Source organism: Rutilus rutilus (assembly GCF_951802725.1).
Source record: "Rutilus rutilus genome assembly, chromosome: 1".
Lineage (NCBI taxonomy): Eukaryota > Metazoa > Chordata > Actinopteri > Cypriniformes > Leuciscidae > Rutilus > Rutilus rutilus.
The window spans coordinates 26,785,871-26,802,858 of record NC_140209.1 but is presented as its reverse complement, the minus strand read 5'-3'; the positions used below and the strand labels follow the sequence as shown (position 1 = coordinate 26,802,858).

Genomic DNA, 16,988 nt, shown 5'->3' with positions numbered 1-16,988 from the left:
GAAACTATCAGCACTTTAGAGCACCAAAATATCAACATTTATAGCGATCATCTTATGTTTGGAATGAAATACTATTTTAATGACTATTTTAATTCTTACTCCATAATGTTTTTTATATGCATTCTGCCTACTGAAAGAAAAAATCTGTAGAAAAATAGAAAATGTATGGTCATTTTCTGCCAGTTTAAAGCAAAATAATTAATAAATAAAATACAGTGCAATGCGTAATCCAAGCTAAAGGTAAAACACCTGTGAAAAATCTATATGGAAAATCCCTTCATATTAACACAGCAAAATGTGCCATGTTTAACAACTGGTCTTAGAGCCAGTATTCAAAAGGGAATAATAAAATATGAATATTTGTCACATGACCTCATCTTATTGCATGTTTAATTCAGTTATTGTCTTGGAAATAAATATTAGCATGTTTAGTCAAATTCTATGAAAAGACGCTTAAACCTTAGATAGTCCAATCAAATAATGAGAACAGAACAATATGTTAAAATATGTTTTTAAATCATCTGGTTTGTTCATCTCATTGGAAAGGGAAAGTAAAGTAATGGGAAATATTATCTAACGCGATTATACTGAAAATGTTGGCAAATGTCAAAGATACATATTTATTTCATACATATTTGCACATTGTGCAGATTTAGTAGTATGGTAGTTTAAACAAAGGAGGCCTTTTCTTCGTGTGAGTTTAATGTTTGAATTTTCTTATTTCACTCAATAGGTGATGCTCTACATGCACATGCTCGTCTCGACATCGTTCAAACAGCAGAGGGCGCCAGAGAGCAGCTGATTTGTCTTCTGGTTGTCATGGCAGCATGTGTCATGTGGGTTCAGAAAAGATATTCAGCTGAGGTAAGTGTTTTGTTTGGCTCTTGGATCATGTTATGGTTATTGAATAGTTTAGGATGCCAAGGTGGAGCAGCTGTCAGGCTTGGTTTGATTTGCTCGTGCTTTGCACCAGTGTGCAGTTGTTAGTGCGCCACACTTGTAAACCTGTCCTCTGACCTCTGTGGGTCAAAGGTCAACAGGAGCTCAAAGAGCTCAACCTCTTAGGTTGTCATGGGAGCACAGTATTGATTAATAGATTAATTACAATGCAAATTAAAAGGAGAGGAGGGGCAATGTAGAATTAGCCATTGATTATGTTCGTTGCCTGTAATTAGATTTACATTATTCATCAATCTATTAGTTAACTACAACTAAAACCATAGAAACAAACATTTCATTACTTAAAAAAAAATTAAAACAACAAAAAAATATATATATTTTATTAACTAACATGAACTAACCATGAGAAATACATTTGTTACAGTATTTATTAATATTTATTAATGTTAGTTAATAAAAATACAGCTGTTCATTGTTTGTTCATGTTAGTTCACGGTGCATTATCTAATGTTAACAAATACGACCTTTGATTTTAATAAATGTTGAAATTAATATTAACTAAGATTAATAAATGCTGAGGAAGCATTGCTCATTCTTAGTTCATGTTAACTAATGTAGTTAACTAATGCTAACTAATGAACCGTATTGAAAGTGTTACCAGGTTTGGTGAGATTCCCGCAGATATATGCACTCAAATATCATATATTAATATGTCAATAAAGTAAACACGAGGACAGTTTGTTCATGCCCTGACAGAGCTGATGAGATTTCTCAGTGTGAGCCGCTCAGATATCAGAGAAAACCCATAAAACACAGATAATCTGTGACTGTTGATCATGTACAACTACTTTGATCTGAACATTCACTGATGAATCTAAATCATTTGGTCAATTTGAATGCAATACTGCATATGTGTCAGAAGATCTCTAACCATTAATATCAAGGACCATTAACATTTTTTAGCACATTTACCCCAAAATTTTCATTACTGTACTTAAAGAAGTGTTTGTTTATTTATTTATTTATTATTGTGTATTTTTGTACATCGTTTTCACTGTGATTTAGCACATTTACTCCCAAATTTCTTTCTTTCTTTCTTTCTTTCTTTCTTTCTTTCTTTCTTTCTTTCTTTCTTTCTTTCTTTCTTTCTTTCTTTCTTTCTTTCTTTCTTTCTTTCTTATAATTGTGTATTTTTATACATTGTTTTCATGGTGATTTAGCACATTTACCCCCCAAGTTCTCATTACTGTAATACAAATTTATTTATTTATAATTAATTTAGGTTTTTTTGTACATTATCTGTAAAGTGATTTAGTACATTTAACCCTCATTTTTAATTAATATAATGCTATATAATGCTATATATATATACTGTATATATATATATATATATATATATATATATATATATATATATATATATATCATCAAAATAATGAGAATTACATACATTTATACATTTGGCCAATGCTTTAATCCAAAGTGATCATTTCAAACCAATGAATGACCTTGATGTTGCCAGCGCCTTTACTTTTTAAGTTTGAAGAAACTGGTAGGAAAATGTGCTTAAAAATCATGAATATAATGTCACAATGCAAAAATCATAACTGATAGATAAAAAAATGCTTTATCTACTTTTTGCATATTAAGGGAACTTAATATTAACCAATTAACAAGATTTCTACCATAATTTTTACTGTAAAAAATGCTACAGTAAAAATCAGTTAATTGGTTAACAGTAAGTTCTCTTATTATATACAGGGGGAAAATAGATCTACTAATCTTATATTTAATGTAATTCAACTGTAAAGTACTATATATAACGTCTTCTTTTTCTCTCTTTTAATTTTGAGGTGAACCCAAATGTGCTTATTAAATGATAAAAATGCATTAAGGTTTCACATCAATGTCTTTTTTTTAAACTGAAATGCTCACCCCATTGATGACGTATCCTGGATCAGCCCAGAGGATGATGGGTAATATGCGCTCGTTCTGGGAGTAATGCAGGCGAGCGGGAAGCTCCTCTTTCTTATAGACGTGGAGATGCGGATGAGCGCCTTTCAGTGCGTTGTACACTTTATCGAGTCTCCCTTCTTTGGGAAGCAGCAGTCCCGCCGGTCCAAAGTCCACAATATGGAAGGACAGATCTCCGAAAGAGAAGCCGGGGATCTTGGAGAGGACGATCTCATCCACCAGGCCGTTCCTGTAGACGGTGCTCATGCCGTGATCGGCCGTGATGATGATGTTTAGGCTCTCGCTCAGGCCGTTTCTTTCAGCTGAGCTCCTCAGGTATCCCACGGTCCGGTCCACCTGTTGGACCATCGCCCTGCGCTCGGGAGAGTCCGGCCCGTACCTGTGTCCCGTGGCGTCAGGCTCACCGAAGTACATGGACACAAAGTCCAGGTCCTGCCCTCTGAACCAGGACTCCATCACTTTATCGATGTTCTCTCGCCAGGCCGTTTCATTGCTGTAATTGTAGTTTTCAGGCTCCACTTCTCTCACAAAAGCACTTTCTCCCTGATAAGTGGATGCTGTTCCAGGAAAGTGGAGGGAACCGGCCTTCAGACCCTTTTTTTTTTTGGTGGGAAAATCAATAATATTTAATCAGCAAATGCTTCTTTTACTAATGCAATTCTTATGGTGTGTTCACACCAAACGCGAAGTTTTTCGCATCACTCGAGCGAATAAAAACATCGCGCGAAAAGGAGTGTCTTCACGCACATCATCAACAACAACAAAATTTCTAAGCGTCGTGCGAATTTTCCTCTCTAGTTGAAATTTTTCAACTTGCACGGTCGACGCGATTGAGGCGAATATCGAGCGTTCGCGGCAAACGCGTCGCCCAATTCGCGTCTATCCGCGTCTTTGCATTAACTCTGTATGTAATCTACTCGCGCAAATAATTAAATTCGCGTTTGGTGGGAACACGCCTTGAGAGCAAAGCAGAAAATTATAAATCTAGCTTTATTTACTCAGTCTCATATGTCTTTTTTTCTTTTTTTATTCTGTAAGTCTCCTGAACAAAAAAATATTTTTTTTCATACAGTAAAAGCAGAAGCTCCAAAAACCTCATTCATGCATTCACATTTGCAACTTGACAAGTCACATATATTTCTTTATGCTACATTAATGGTCATTGTTTGGAGCTCGACAGACCGTGGTCACAATATGCATGCATTGCATGGACAAGAGAAGATCTGAGATGCTTTAAAACACCATTTTTTGTTCCACAGAAAAAAAAGAAAGTCATTGGTTTAGTGCAACATGAGAGGTAGTAAATGATTATAGAAATGTTCTTTAAATTGCTGCTGGTTGTTCATGCATCACCCTTTCTAAGGGTTTGACCCTACAATCTTAACAGTCTGTATTTTTACCGACTTTTTTCATTACATGAGATTTAGAGTTTCTGAGCTGGAAATAATTGTTTTGACTCATTTTCTGCGATTAATTTGGTTGAATCTCCTGTGTGTCTGGTTTTATATGTAGAGTTTACTGGAGGAAATTAAATGAGGTATTCAGGATGATTCAAAGTGAAGTGTTGCAGATCATTAGCAGACGGTCTGCTTGTGGGAAATACGTGTCTTGCAGGAGAGCAAATTAATTTGAAATGGTCCTCTCTAACCAATCCCAGAAAAACAGGACAATATTTATTCAGAATCCATTTTAAATCAGTTTATTTCATTCTAAAGTCAAGAAGTATTTACAGTTGCATTTGATTACATTTAACATTATGTTAAGCCTACACATTTAAAGGGTGTTATAATAATGCCCTTTTCACAAGAAAAGATAAGTCTCTGATGTGTGTATGTGAAGTTTTATCTCAAAATACCCCACAGATATTTTTATATAGCATGTTAAAATTGTCACTTTTTGAGGGTGAGCAAAAACGCGCCGTTTTGTGTCTGTTCCTTTAAATGCAAATGAGCTGCTGCTCCCGGCACAGAGGGCGGAGCTTCAACGGCTTGTGTCCTTTTACCTCACACAAACATACACTGAAAATTTCAAAAACTTTTAGCCTTTTATGTTCAAACCGAAGTCAGACAATGATGGAGAAACTCAAGAAGAAGTGACAACATGTAGAATGCAACAGGACATTTCTGAATGGTTAGTTGAAGAATTTATGTTGCTGATGAGTAGTTATCTTCTAGTCATTGATTAACATATTCTGTCTTGATAATCTATAAATCGTGTTCCGGGGGCAGAGTTTATGTAAATTCTAGGGTTCTTGATGTCATTAACCCGGGAGGAAGCTTGTGTAGTCCCTACCAGCCGTTTGGTGTAGTCCTTAAAAAGGAATTTCTTTAAAAGAAAATATCTTCCTTTGCTTTGAAATTTGGGCGTTGTAACTGAAACAGCAACATTACACACTAACTAAAGTTTAAAAAGCGAAATCATAATCAACCACCCCTTTAAAAATTATTACTGGTATATTATATTATATTATATTATGTTATAATATATTATTATCGTATTTAAATTACAGTCATATAGTAAATAATATGACAGACTGTTAAGACAAAGGCTATGTTCAGAATGGAATTGTGCATACTACTTAGGCCCTGTCCCAAATGGCACCCTAAGCACTCGCGGTCTTCCTCTGAGTCCGCACTTTCGTGACGTAATGCCGCTTTGACTGTTGGGAAGAAGTCTGCTGTGGAGCCCGCATCAGTGCAGGCTCGGCAAAAGTGCGTATCGAGGGTGCATATCGACCGCAGAGGGGGCGCTCCCGAGCACCCTTCTGAGGCCTAAAATGACAAATGGGACACCCTACGGTCTCACCATAGACAGTAAAAGAAATGAACACAGCGAATCCATAGACTTCAACCGAGAAAAGTGAAGTCAATTAGAAGCTCTCACTTCCTGATGGCTGAGCGTACTGCGCAGACTCAAACTGAGCTTGACAACGTAGATGTGACGTGAGCAACCCGTCTGTCTTCTAGTAGCTGTGCCAAGAGAAATCTGAATCATTCCCTTCCGAATCTTGCAGAGACGGAGAGTGTGAGTAGGAGCTGTCCATGAGCTAGGAGCAGGAGAAACTTTTGCTAAGTATTCTGATTAATTATTTTGTCATTTTGCCTCCACGTCCCCCCGATTGCCCGCGAGCTTCTCCTCCTGTCCATAAGGTAATTTCTCTACTGTGTGACAGAGAGTCGTGGGGTTATGATGCAATCGTTAGCCTATTTGTACAAAAACGGCTTCTACGGGGCCATAACGTAAGATACAAGGTAATGGAGCCTTTTATACATTGTCGTGTTTCTTTAGAAATAAATAATGGACAAATGGAGTCTTTAAGCGCCTCAGATGTAAAGTTATTCGCTGTCAAAGTGACGCCAAAATGAATGGGAGTCAATGGGATGCTAACAGCAGGTGATGGTCTGCTAATCAATGGCGGCGCCCGGGGAAGCTTCAGTTTCCGACTGAAAGATTACCCCCTTGGGTCTCACGGACTTAACGGACTGCACGCGGCAGCCATTGTAAGTCCACAAGACCGAAAGTGCATATGAAGTGTGCCATTTGGGACAGGGCCTTAGTGCACACCATTCAACCCTAAACAGTAAGGCTACTTGGGACGGATCCTGCTGGTGTAAGAGTACCTGTCTCTGAGCCGTGATCCATATGGGCAGACTTCCACTGTCCCACCACTCGTTCACAAACTGTGACTTGTAGTAGGACTTCTTTTCCCAGGTGCTGGTGTTAAACCACATGTTGTGGATTACACCGTGATTCTCTATATATTTCCCTGCGGGGAGATACTTTCTCATTACTCATACTTATAGACATTACAAAAAGATAGTGTAGGATTTACTTTAAAACAATTGTCACTCGTATTTACATCTTTGAAAAGTGTATATTCATATACACACACTAAATGTATACATATTTATGGATATAAGTATTCATTATTGCCTTATTTCATCTGGATGGATGGACATAAATATTAAATGCATATATTTAAAGCTATCTACATTGTATATAATGATAATTAATTTTGAATAATTAATTTAATGATTAGAATTAATAATGAATTAAATTAAATGTTATATATATATATATACAGTATATAATATTTTTTAATCAACTGACAGCACTAATATATATATATATATATATATAGATAGATATAGATATACAGTATATACAGTATACAGTATATATACTTAGTGCTTTGTTGATTAAAAAAAATAACGAATTAATCGCACATTTTCCTGTAATTGATCGTGATTAATTGCGTCTAACATTAAAGTTTTTAATATATATATATTTTTATATTGTAATAATTTCACAGTTAATCTCAAAATTAATGTAGAAACAACATAAGACAGTTATTTTAAATATTTGATCTAACATGTAGGATATATACAGACATTGAATAAAGTTATCAAACACTTCACAGACTTCAATGCGTAAATTATAAACTAAATGAGGATTAATGTATTCACTTCAATGAGCTCATTGTTTCTGCCTTAAATTATTACATTGTTTAAATTCAAAACAAATTTAGCTAACTGTGTGATTTGTGTATGTACATTTCTGAAATGCATAACTTAGACAGCCACCTCTGATAACAGATCACTCTAAATTGTAATGTGGACACACATTATGTTTAACATTAATGACAGAGCGGCAGGTTCATTAGGCTGCTGTCACTTTAAGACACACATAATATGACACACATCCAATTTTCGCACAACTCTTTACAGTCATTTAGGACTTTATGGATCTCATTTAAGACTGTGCTTACAAGGATACTCGACATACTTTTGTGTTTTTGTCCGTTCAAGCATTGTCTTTCTGTGCGCACTTTTAGTTGTGTGTGTGTCAGACAGACAGTAGATTCACAGACAAGCGCCAGTACAGATTTAAGTTAATTTTTTTGTATCTTATCGTGCTTGAATGGTTTGTGATGGTAGCTAAAGCTAGTGTGATCATATATAGCACAGCCAAATGTTGATAAAAAAAACGTTAATTAACGTTAACGCGTTAATTTTGACAGCCCTAATATGGCCATGATTCTTCTGTGTGCGTTGCTTCATATGTGTTGTATTGTACCTGTGAGGATGGTGAAGTGTGTCGGGCTGGTGATAGTGAGGAACGCAGGGGTCACGTATGTGGCTTTGACCCCATCCTTGGCCATGGCGTCCAGGTGCGGCGTATCCACGTCCCTGTCGTAGTCCCACCTGAAGCCATCGAAGGAGACCAGCAGCAGTTTTCTGTGCTCAGTGGCCTGGTGCGCTGGAACGGGGACCGCCAGAGACTGAACACACAAACACAGACAGAGAACCGGCGTCCACAGCATGATCAGAGCGGATTGTGTTCAGGTGTTCGGCCTCACTGTCTCTGAGACACAATCAGATTGTGTGCGGTTCTCCGGCTCAACACTGTAAACCCAGATTTTGATTCAACTTAAAGAGATTGAGTTTATATTACTTAAATGTGTCTAATTTATTGACATTACTTGTTAATTCTGATTAAACTGAACTTTTTCTTGTCCTTTCTTATTGTAATTGAGTGTTTAAGTCAAATCAGTAGTTACTACTCAAACAAACTGAGTTTGTATTACTTAAAAATGTGTCATTTTTTACATTAATTATGAATTCTGAGTAAACTGTACTTTTTAATGGCCTATCTTATTGTAATTACGTGTTTGAGCTCAAACAACTTAAAATCACCAAGTTTTGCCTGTCCAACGGTAAGTTCAGAGGGTCAAAAACAAAATACGAAATCGCGAATTACTTCCAGATGGAGTCATGGGCAAGTTCGTGATTTCTGGGCGTTATTGTTGTGTTAAATTCGTAATACAGAATGATGTATCTTTTACGGAACAGCTGTAAATATACAGCACATTTCTGTTTTCAACCCGATAAATTCGTAATATACAGTATCGAGTATCATACTGTATTGCGTTGTGGGATTGATTTCTTTCGCGCTCAATTCAGTTCAAATGTGGCGCGACGCGAGCAGACAGTACAGGCAAACTTGATTTGTCAGCGGGATTCAAATGAACAGAATAATCATTCCTGTCATCAAGGTAAACAGCGTCTGCGAATCTGTGAGCAATTTTTAAGCTTTTGTGAGCTTCGGTTCGTGTTTCAAACAGTTGCCTGCGACGCAGCTCGCAGCAGAAAATGGACGACATTAACGTTGCTACATGAAGACGGATGGAAGAATTTGTCATCTGAATAATCTAACCTGCGCCTGTGACGATAAGTGGGATTTAGAGTTTGAGAAGATGGAAAATTGTTGTACTGAGTGATACGGTAAGCCAATATTTTTTGCGTTTGCATTTCTACATTGTTTCCACGTATTTGGTTTGATTTTGCGAACGCGGTTTACTAACGTTACCGCGGCCTCGCAAGCATTCACTCTGTTCCACATGTTTACCAAGTAACGTTAACTTCGACAATTCACATAATAGGCAACATTTACCATGTAATTTGCACGATGTGCTTTTGATATATATTTTTCGTTTCAGGGTTTGTAATCTGATGACGGTCCAGTGCTAATGTAAGTGCTTTTAAGTATAGTGTAACGTTACTGCTACAGTTATAGTATCTAACTAACGTTACGTTATATGTGGTAAAAAAAAAAAAAAATGCTGTCAGTTCTGTGATCCTGTGCTTTTGAATCGTTGTCAGAGTTTTGCTAGCACAAGAAAATCCATGTTCCTAATGCTATTTTCAAATATATTTTATTCCTGATTACCATGCCATGGTCCTACAACTAACGTTACTCCCACAATTCAAAGAGAAGTTAGACGGTGTTATCCTTAAAGCAGATAAGTAGATATTATTCAACAAATCTCATTAATCTGTAATATGTTTTATGTTTTGGTTCTGTTGATCATGGCTGTGCTGTCCTTTGTAAAAATTGTTTCAGGAATTTGCAACGCTGATGTCCAGCAATCTACATTTGCCAGAGAGTCCACACTTTATATTTCTTGATATGTAAACATTGGGTAGTTTTAACCTAAAATGAAAAGCCATCATTTACTCACCCCACTGCAAAATATGTTTTTCTAGTGTTTTTTAATTGTTTCCAGTCCAGATATCTAATATTCTTACATGAAGAACAAGTAAAAATTGTCTTGTTTTCTGAAAGAATAAGTCAAAATTAAGTGAGTTTATGCTTAAAACAAGCAAAATAATATGCCAGTGCGTTTTAACGTTCTAACCCTAATCAATTTTAATGTTTAGGTGAAAAATGTAATTCATAGAACTATGAATAGACAACTACATCGAACCTCAGTGAAACCCACAATAGTTATTTTAATTATTAATTATTTTTTTCTTTTTTCAATTACAGGTCAATCTCTAAGCGACCAGTGCTGGATATTACGTTTGGAAGGTCAAGGTGTGTGTGGAAAGGATAACAGCATCTTCATCACTGGCCTGGCAGTGCTGTTTGCCTCCTCCTATGAGTTCAGCTTGCAGTACCAGGAAGAGGCAGCACCCTTGAGTTTGTTCAGAGGTTAGTCATTAGCATATTTGCCATTCATATAAATATTAGACTGAATTGTGACTTGTCTTCTTGACAGTATTTATTAAGCTGACTACTGGTATAAACAATATGGCCATGGTTTCCATACTGGGCTTAGCTTAAGCCAGGTCTAGGCCTTAATAAAATTAGGGTATTTAAGCAGCTTTTATAAAAATGTCTAATAATAAAAAAAAAAGCATTACTGGTGTGCATCTTGAGACAAAACAGTGGCAGTCACATATTTTAAGATATGTCAGTGCAAGTTGTTTTCAGTTGAAGGATTAGTGAAAATTCTGTGTTAATTACTCACCCTTATGTCGTTCCAAACCTGTAAGACCTTCGTTAATCTTCGGAACACAAATTAAGATATTTTTGATGAAATCTGAGAGGTTTCTGAACCAGCCATAGACAGCAACGTCTTTGCAACTTTCAAGGCCCAGAAAGGTAGTCAAAACATCGTTTAAATAATCTATGTAACTACAGTGGTGCAACCTTAATATTATGAAGCGATGAGAATACCTTATGTGCACAAAAACAAAATAACGACATTATTCAACAATCTCTACTCTTCCACGTCAATCTCCTACGTGTTGACGTAGTGTAAACAGTGTCAGCTCACCTTTATTTATATAGCGCTTTTAACAATATAGTTTGTTTCAAAGCAGCTTTACAGTGATAATAGGAAAATACAGTAACATAGATTGTTTAGGCTTTACAGCAGCTCTAGAATAAAGTTATTACAACTCTGTGTACACAAACAATGTTCTCAATGCTGGAGTTCAATTTAAACGAAAATATGGTCAAACTTAAGTGGCGTTTCCATCCTAATTATGCTTTTAAAGGAAAGTTTGCCTCAGGTAGATTAACAAAAAGAGGTTGCATTTTGGCAAGAGTTATCCTTTAACGCGTTCCGGCCTGGTGGCTCGAGAACGCAAACCCTGTTATAGATTTCAAGCTGCAAGCCTTGAAAAAAAGCCAGTGCAGCGCTTCTGGGTTCTACGTCAGAACGTAGGCTTATTATTGGCCAACTCTGGTCGTGTGTGATGACCCAGGAGCTAGCCAATAGTGAGCCTTCATTCTGATGTAGAACCCAGAAGTGCTGCACTGTTTACACTGTGTCAACAGTGTTGGAGAATGACATGGAAAAGAAGAGATTATTAAACAATGTCGTTATTTTGGGGTTATTTAGCACACAAAAAGTATTCTCGTTACTTCATAATATTAAGGTTGAACCACTGTAGTTATATGTACTATTTACCGATGTTTTTACCACCTTTCTGGGCTTTGACAGTCGCAATGACATTGATGTCAATGGAGGGACAGAAACCTCCCAGATTTATCCAAAATATCTTAATTTGTGTTCCGAAGATGAACGAAAGTCTTGAGGGTGGGTAATAATGACAGAATTTTCATATTTGGGTGCAAACATGCAGTTTAGTCTGGTAAACGTCATGTTTAACATTATCCATGTAGTCATGTATGCAATTCACATTGCGAGGCTTGCAATTAAGTTAAATTAGTTAGTTGACAGTGCGCTTGTAAACAGACACATTGAGTTGATGTATTTTAACCAGGGCAGAAGAAATATCAGTTATTGATCACAACATCCAGCATTGCATTTTTTTTCATGTTGTTTAGTTTTATCCAAACAAATTAGTCGTTAAAACCGATATCTGGTTTTTATTTACACATTTCTTGTGCTGTTTCTCTCTGTCAAAATATATAATCTCAGTCCATAATATTTCATTGTTGTTGTTTTTTTCCCTTTTAGACGATTTCCTGGCATCAATCCTGAACGTGGATCAAAAACAAAGAAAGGACAAGTAACTTCAAAGAAAACTGGCCAAGCTGTGCAAAAAATGAACACTGTAAGCCTACAGGTGTCCTCACTTCTGCGAAAACTTGCAGACTTTGAATGGGATTTCGTTTGCACTTTTATGGACTTCAAAACAGAAACAGCACATCACTTCCAAAGCTTGGAAGAGCCAGGACATTTTTAATATAACTCTGATTGTATTCGTCTGAAAGAAGAATGTCATATAGACCTCGGATGACTTGAGGGTGAGTAAATCATGTGCTAATTTAAGATTTTTGGGTGAACTATCCATTTAATTAAGCGCTCAGTGTTACCTGTTTGTTGTTAAAGTGTTAAAATTGCATTTTATGTTTTAAATTCAGCCAACATGTTCACAGAAGGCAATTTACTGATCTTTGCATTTAACCAAAATAAATGTTTTAAAACCCAGAAAATGTTGTTTTCTTTTTCCTAGTGTGGCTACTCTTATGAAACCTTACCGTATAATATTTTAATTATGTAATTATAAAAGCAGCATTCCCTGTAAAATAAGTTTAATATTGTAAAAGTATGTGGTATATACTGTATTTGGTAATTATAGTGGAGTACTGTAAATGCTTTTTACTGTACTAGTGCTGTAAAAATACAGTATGTGAGGAAACTACACACTAGAAGCCTATTAGGCCATGGCTTTGTTTCTTTTGTTGCTAAAAAAAAGACATGTATAACAAATATAATTGGATCAGTGTAATGTTGCAGTATGTGTGTATTTTACATGGCTCTATTGATTGAAAGATATTTTGAGTTTCAGTAACTAAAATTTAAGTTGGGCCCATTAGAATATACAATTTAGTTGAATTGGTAATGGAGTAATGTTTACTTAACAAGCTGAGTTAAATAAATGGGTGGGGAATGATTGTTTAAACTAAGTATCTTCAGTTACTGTAACTCGGTTATAAGTACATTCAACTTAAATGTACTATTCCATTCCATTATGGGCTTAAGTACATTGAACGTAGTCCACTTCACTTATTCAACTAATGCTTCATTACTTAAAAAATGTAAGGCAACGAGTTACCTTGGTTTTTTTAAGTAAATTCTACTTATCCGGGTTTACAGTGAACCTCTTTTACTCACTCTCGCTGCGCGTCTCTGCTGGCCAAAGTTTCATCTGGTTATCTTATCTCTTTTGATTTGCCGTTTTTTGCTGAGACTTGATTTACACACAGACATACTGTATATGTTCAAGGAAGTGTGATTGCTTTTTGCGTTAAAATATTTTATATAATTATATATATCTAATCAACCACAAACCTTTGATCAATAGTGCATGTCATTTGCTTAAATGCTGCAGGATCATTTCTTGTCACTACTTTGCTTTTTTTGCTTTTTCTGAAGTAGCAATGTTTTTTAGTCGGCTGGTGTTTTGGTGATTTTTAGTGGATGTATCAAGCTCTCCTCAAGTTCACACAGGTGTCCTATAAACTTAATGAAATGTGCTATCATTGCACTTATCAGTGCATGACCAGAGAGCAGATCTTACTGTAACTCACTAATTTCACTATCATTACTGACCTTGTTAATCAGTTATCAACGTCCTTCTTAAAGAGCTATTTCTCTTGTCTTTGTCCTTGACAGTAGTTCAGGGGAAATATCTAATCTGTGTGAAGATAAAGAATTACATACCTCAGCATACTTACAAACAGCTAATTCATTACAACTCTTTGTTAATGAAGTGTCCGGTGTCAGTTAACAGTTTGTGTGTCTATACGTGTTCTTATATGATACTTTATTTGAGTCTGATTTGTTCAAATAATAATGTCTTTTCTCATTATTAATTTGATTATGCATTATTGAATTTGAAGCTGAACCTTTCCACCTTTAAGATTTCCGCACTCATCCTGACAGCATCACCATGACGACCCTTCAGTCCTGACAGCGTCACCATGATGACCCCTCACTCCTGACAGCGTCACCATGACAACCCCTAATTCCTGACAGTGTCACCATTACGACCCTTCACATCTGACAGTGTCACCATGACAACCCCTAATTCCTGACAGTGTCACCATTACGACCCTTCACATCTGACAGTGTCACCATGACAACCCCTAATTCCTGACAGTGTCACCATTACGACCCTTCACATCTGACAGTGTCACCATGACGACCCCTCCCTCCTGACAGCCTCATCATGACAACCCCTCATTCTTGACAGCATCACCATGATGACCCCTCACTCCTGACAGCATCACCATGACGACCCCTCCCTCCTGACAGCCTCATCATGACAACCCCTCATTCTTGACAGCATCACCATGATGACCCCTCACTTCTGACAGCGACACCATGACGACCCCTCAATTCTGACAGCGACACCATGACGACCCCTCAATTCTGACAGCGTCACCATGATGACCCCTCACTTCTGACAGCGACACCATGACGACCCCTCACTTCTGACAGCGTCACCATGATGACCCCTCACTTCTGACAGCGTCACCATGATGACCCCTCACTCCTGACAGCGTCACCATGATGACCCCTCACTTCTGACAGCGTCACCATGATGACCCCTCACTCCTGACAGCGTCACCATGACGACCCCTCACTTCTGACAGCGTCACCATGATGACCCCTCACTCCTGACAGCGTCACCATGATGACCCCTCACTCCTGACAGCGTCACCATGATGACCCCTCACTCCTGACAGCGTCACCATGATGACCCCTCACTCCTGACAGCGTCACCATGACAACCCCTAATTCCTGACAGTGTCACCATTACGACCCTTCACATCTGACAGTGTCACCATGACGACCCCTCCCTCCTGACAGCCTCACCATGATGACCCCTCACTTCTGACAGCGTCACCATGATGACCCCTCACTCCTGACAGCGTCACCATGACGACCCCTCACTTCTGACAGCGTCACCATGATGACCCCTCACTTCTGACAGCGTCACCATGATGACCCCTCACTCCTGACAGCGTCACCATGACAACCCCTAATTCCTGACAGTGTCACCATTACGACCCTTCACATCTGACAGTGTCACCATGACGACCCCTCCCTCCTGACAGCCTCACCATGACAACCCCTCATTCCTGACAGTGTCACCATGACAACCCCTCATTCTTGACAGCGTCACCATTACGACACTTCACATCTGACAGCATCACCATGATGACCCTTCACTCCTGACAGTGTCACCATGACGACCCCTCCCTCCTGACAGTGTCACCATGACGATCCCTCACTTCTGACAGCGTCACCATGACGACCCCTCACTCCTGACAGCCTCACCATGATGACCCCTCACTCCTGACAGCGTCACCATGACGACCCCTCATCCTCACCACATCAGCATGACGACCCCTCACTCCTGACAGCGTCACCATGACGACCCCTCATCCTCACCACATCAGCATGATGACCCCTCACTCCTATCAGCGTCACCAGGACGACACTTCATATATTTTTAAAGTTTAAAACAAATAATTTTGTCAGATATCTTGTTAGAAATTCTCACTAATGACTTCACGTACAGAAGTTTAATATAAGCCTTTTCATTTCTTTAGCAGAACATTCACAAAACGAACAGCCATTTGAAAATTCATGTTTAAATCAACTTAATTTGCTTAAGAAAGTGTTTTGAAACATGACAGAAGCATCCATGAGCAGGAGAAGTCGCTCATAGCTGCGAGGACTGTTGTTGTTTGCACTGGTTTTAGGCTGTAAGTGTTTTTGCTTCCTGGGTCACTGGACCACTGATGTTTGCATTGCCACTGTTTTAACTAGAAGTGTAGTTCACAGTCAGAGCAGAAGGGGGCGCACACAAACTGCACACGGTGACTAGTCTTCTGGTGGTTTGTACATAACGCTGGTTATAACAACTACAGACTAACCTTTCGTCAGATCCTCTCTTATATTCATTAGCACACAAATAATATAATGCATGACTAAGGACTATTGTAATGATGCCTCTGTGTCTTTTTTTGAAGCTTGAAAGTGCCAGTAAAACAGATCCGTTTTTATGCTCTATGAAAGAAATATAGTCATACAGGTTTGAAACAAACTGAGGGTGAGTAAATGACGACAGGTTTATTTATATGGATGAACTTACCTTTTAACTGACACTTAACTCAAGACCTGTTAATAAAAAAGCATGTGATGTAACTCTGGTAACACTTTATAAAACTGCTCCGCCATTAATGAATAACTACACAGGAACAAATGAGTAACGCACTATTAACTAACAAGAAACTCTGATTAATGAATTAGTAAGTAATAGCACTCAGTTGAATGAGGTTCACTATTGGCTAATCACTAACTACTATTTTTCACACCTCACTGAAGACTATATACAGATTCATAATTAATATTAATAATGCATAATGTATAATATAAGGTAATGGTAACCCATTAGTCATGACTCCTTTTAGTGTTCTAAAGTGAAAAGCTTGATAACTACCTAATATTGACTGAAGTCATGTAAGCTTTTGAGGTTTTTGTAAGATTTTGGATAGTAATGACTCAAGTGTTATCAACATGAATAATGCATCATTTATAACATAAGGTAATAGTAACCCACTAGTAACGACTCAAGTGTTACTACATCTTTCTAAAGGAACTGCTAATAATTTGGATCAGTATTCTAAAGTGAAGATCATGGGAACACACTACTAATGACTTTAATTTGACCAAATCCATCGGAAGGAATAACTATTCAAAATCTTACAAAAATCTCAAAAGCTCAATATTAGGTAGTTATCATGTTTTTCACTCTAGAATACCGATCCAAACAATTAGT

At 37.5% G+C, this 16,988-nt stretch overlaps 1 protein-coding gene across 1 annotated transcript in view; it reads right to left on the bottom strand.

The window, feature by feature from the left end:
• LOC311277500 (ectonucleotide pyrophosphatase/phosphodiesterase family member 7-like) overlaps window positions 1-8,195 on the bottom strand; it is an 11,489-nt gene extending 3,294 nt beyond the window's left edge. The window contains exons 1-3 of the mRNA XM_084387832.1: window positions 7,951-8,195; window positions 6,495-6,640; window positions 2,836-3,468 (exon numbers count right to left, since the gene is read on the bottom strand). Of these exons, the coding sequence (XP_084243958.1) occupies window positions 2,836-3,468; window positions 6,495-6,640; window positions 7,951-8,035 (864 nt within the window). The 5' untranslated portion in view covers window positions 8,036-8,195. The remainder of the gene's footprint in view (window positions 1-2,835; window positions 3,469-6,494; window positions 6,641-7,950) is intronic.
• Between the last annotated feature and the right edge of the window lie 8,793 nt (window positions 8,196-16,988).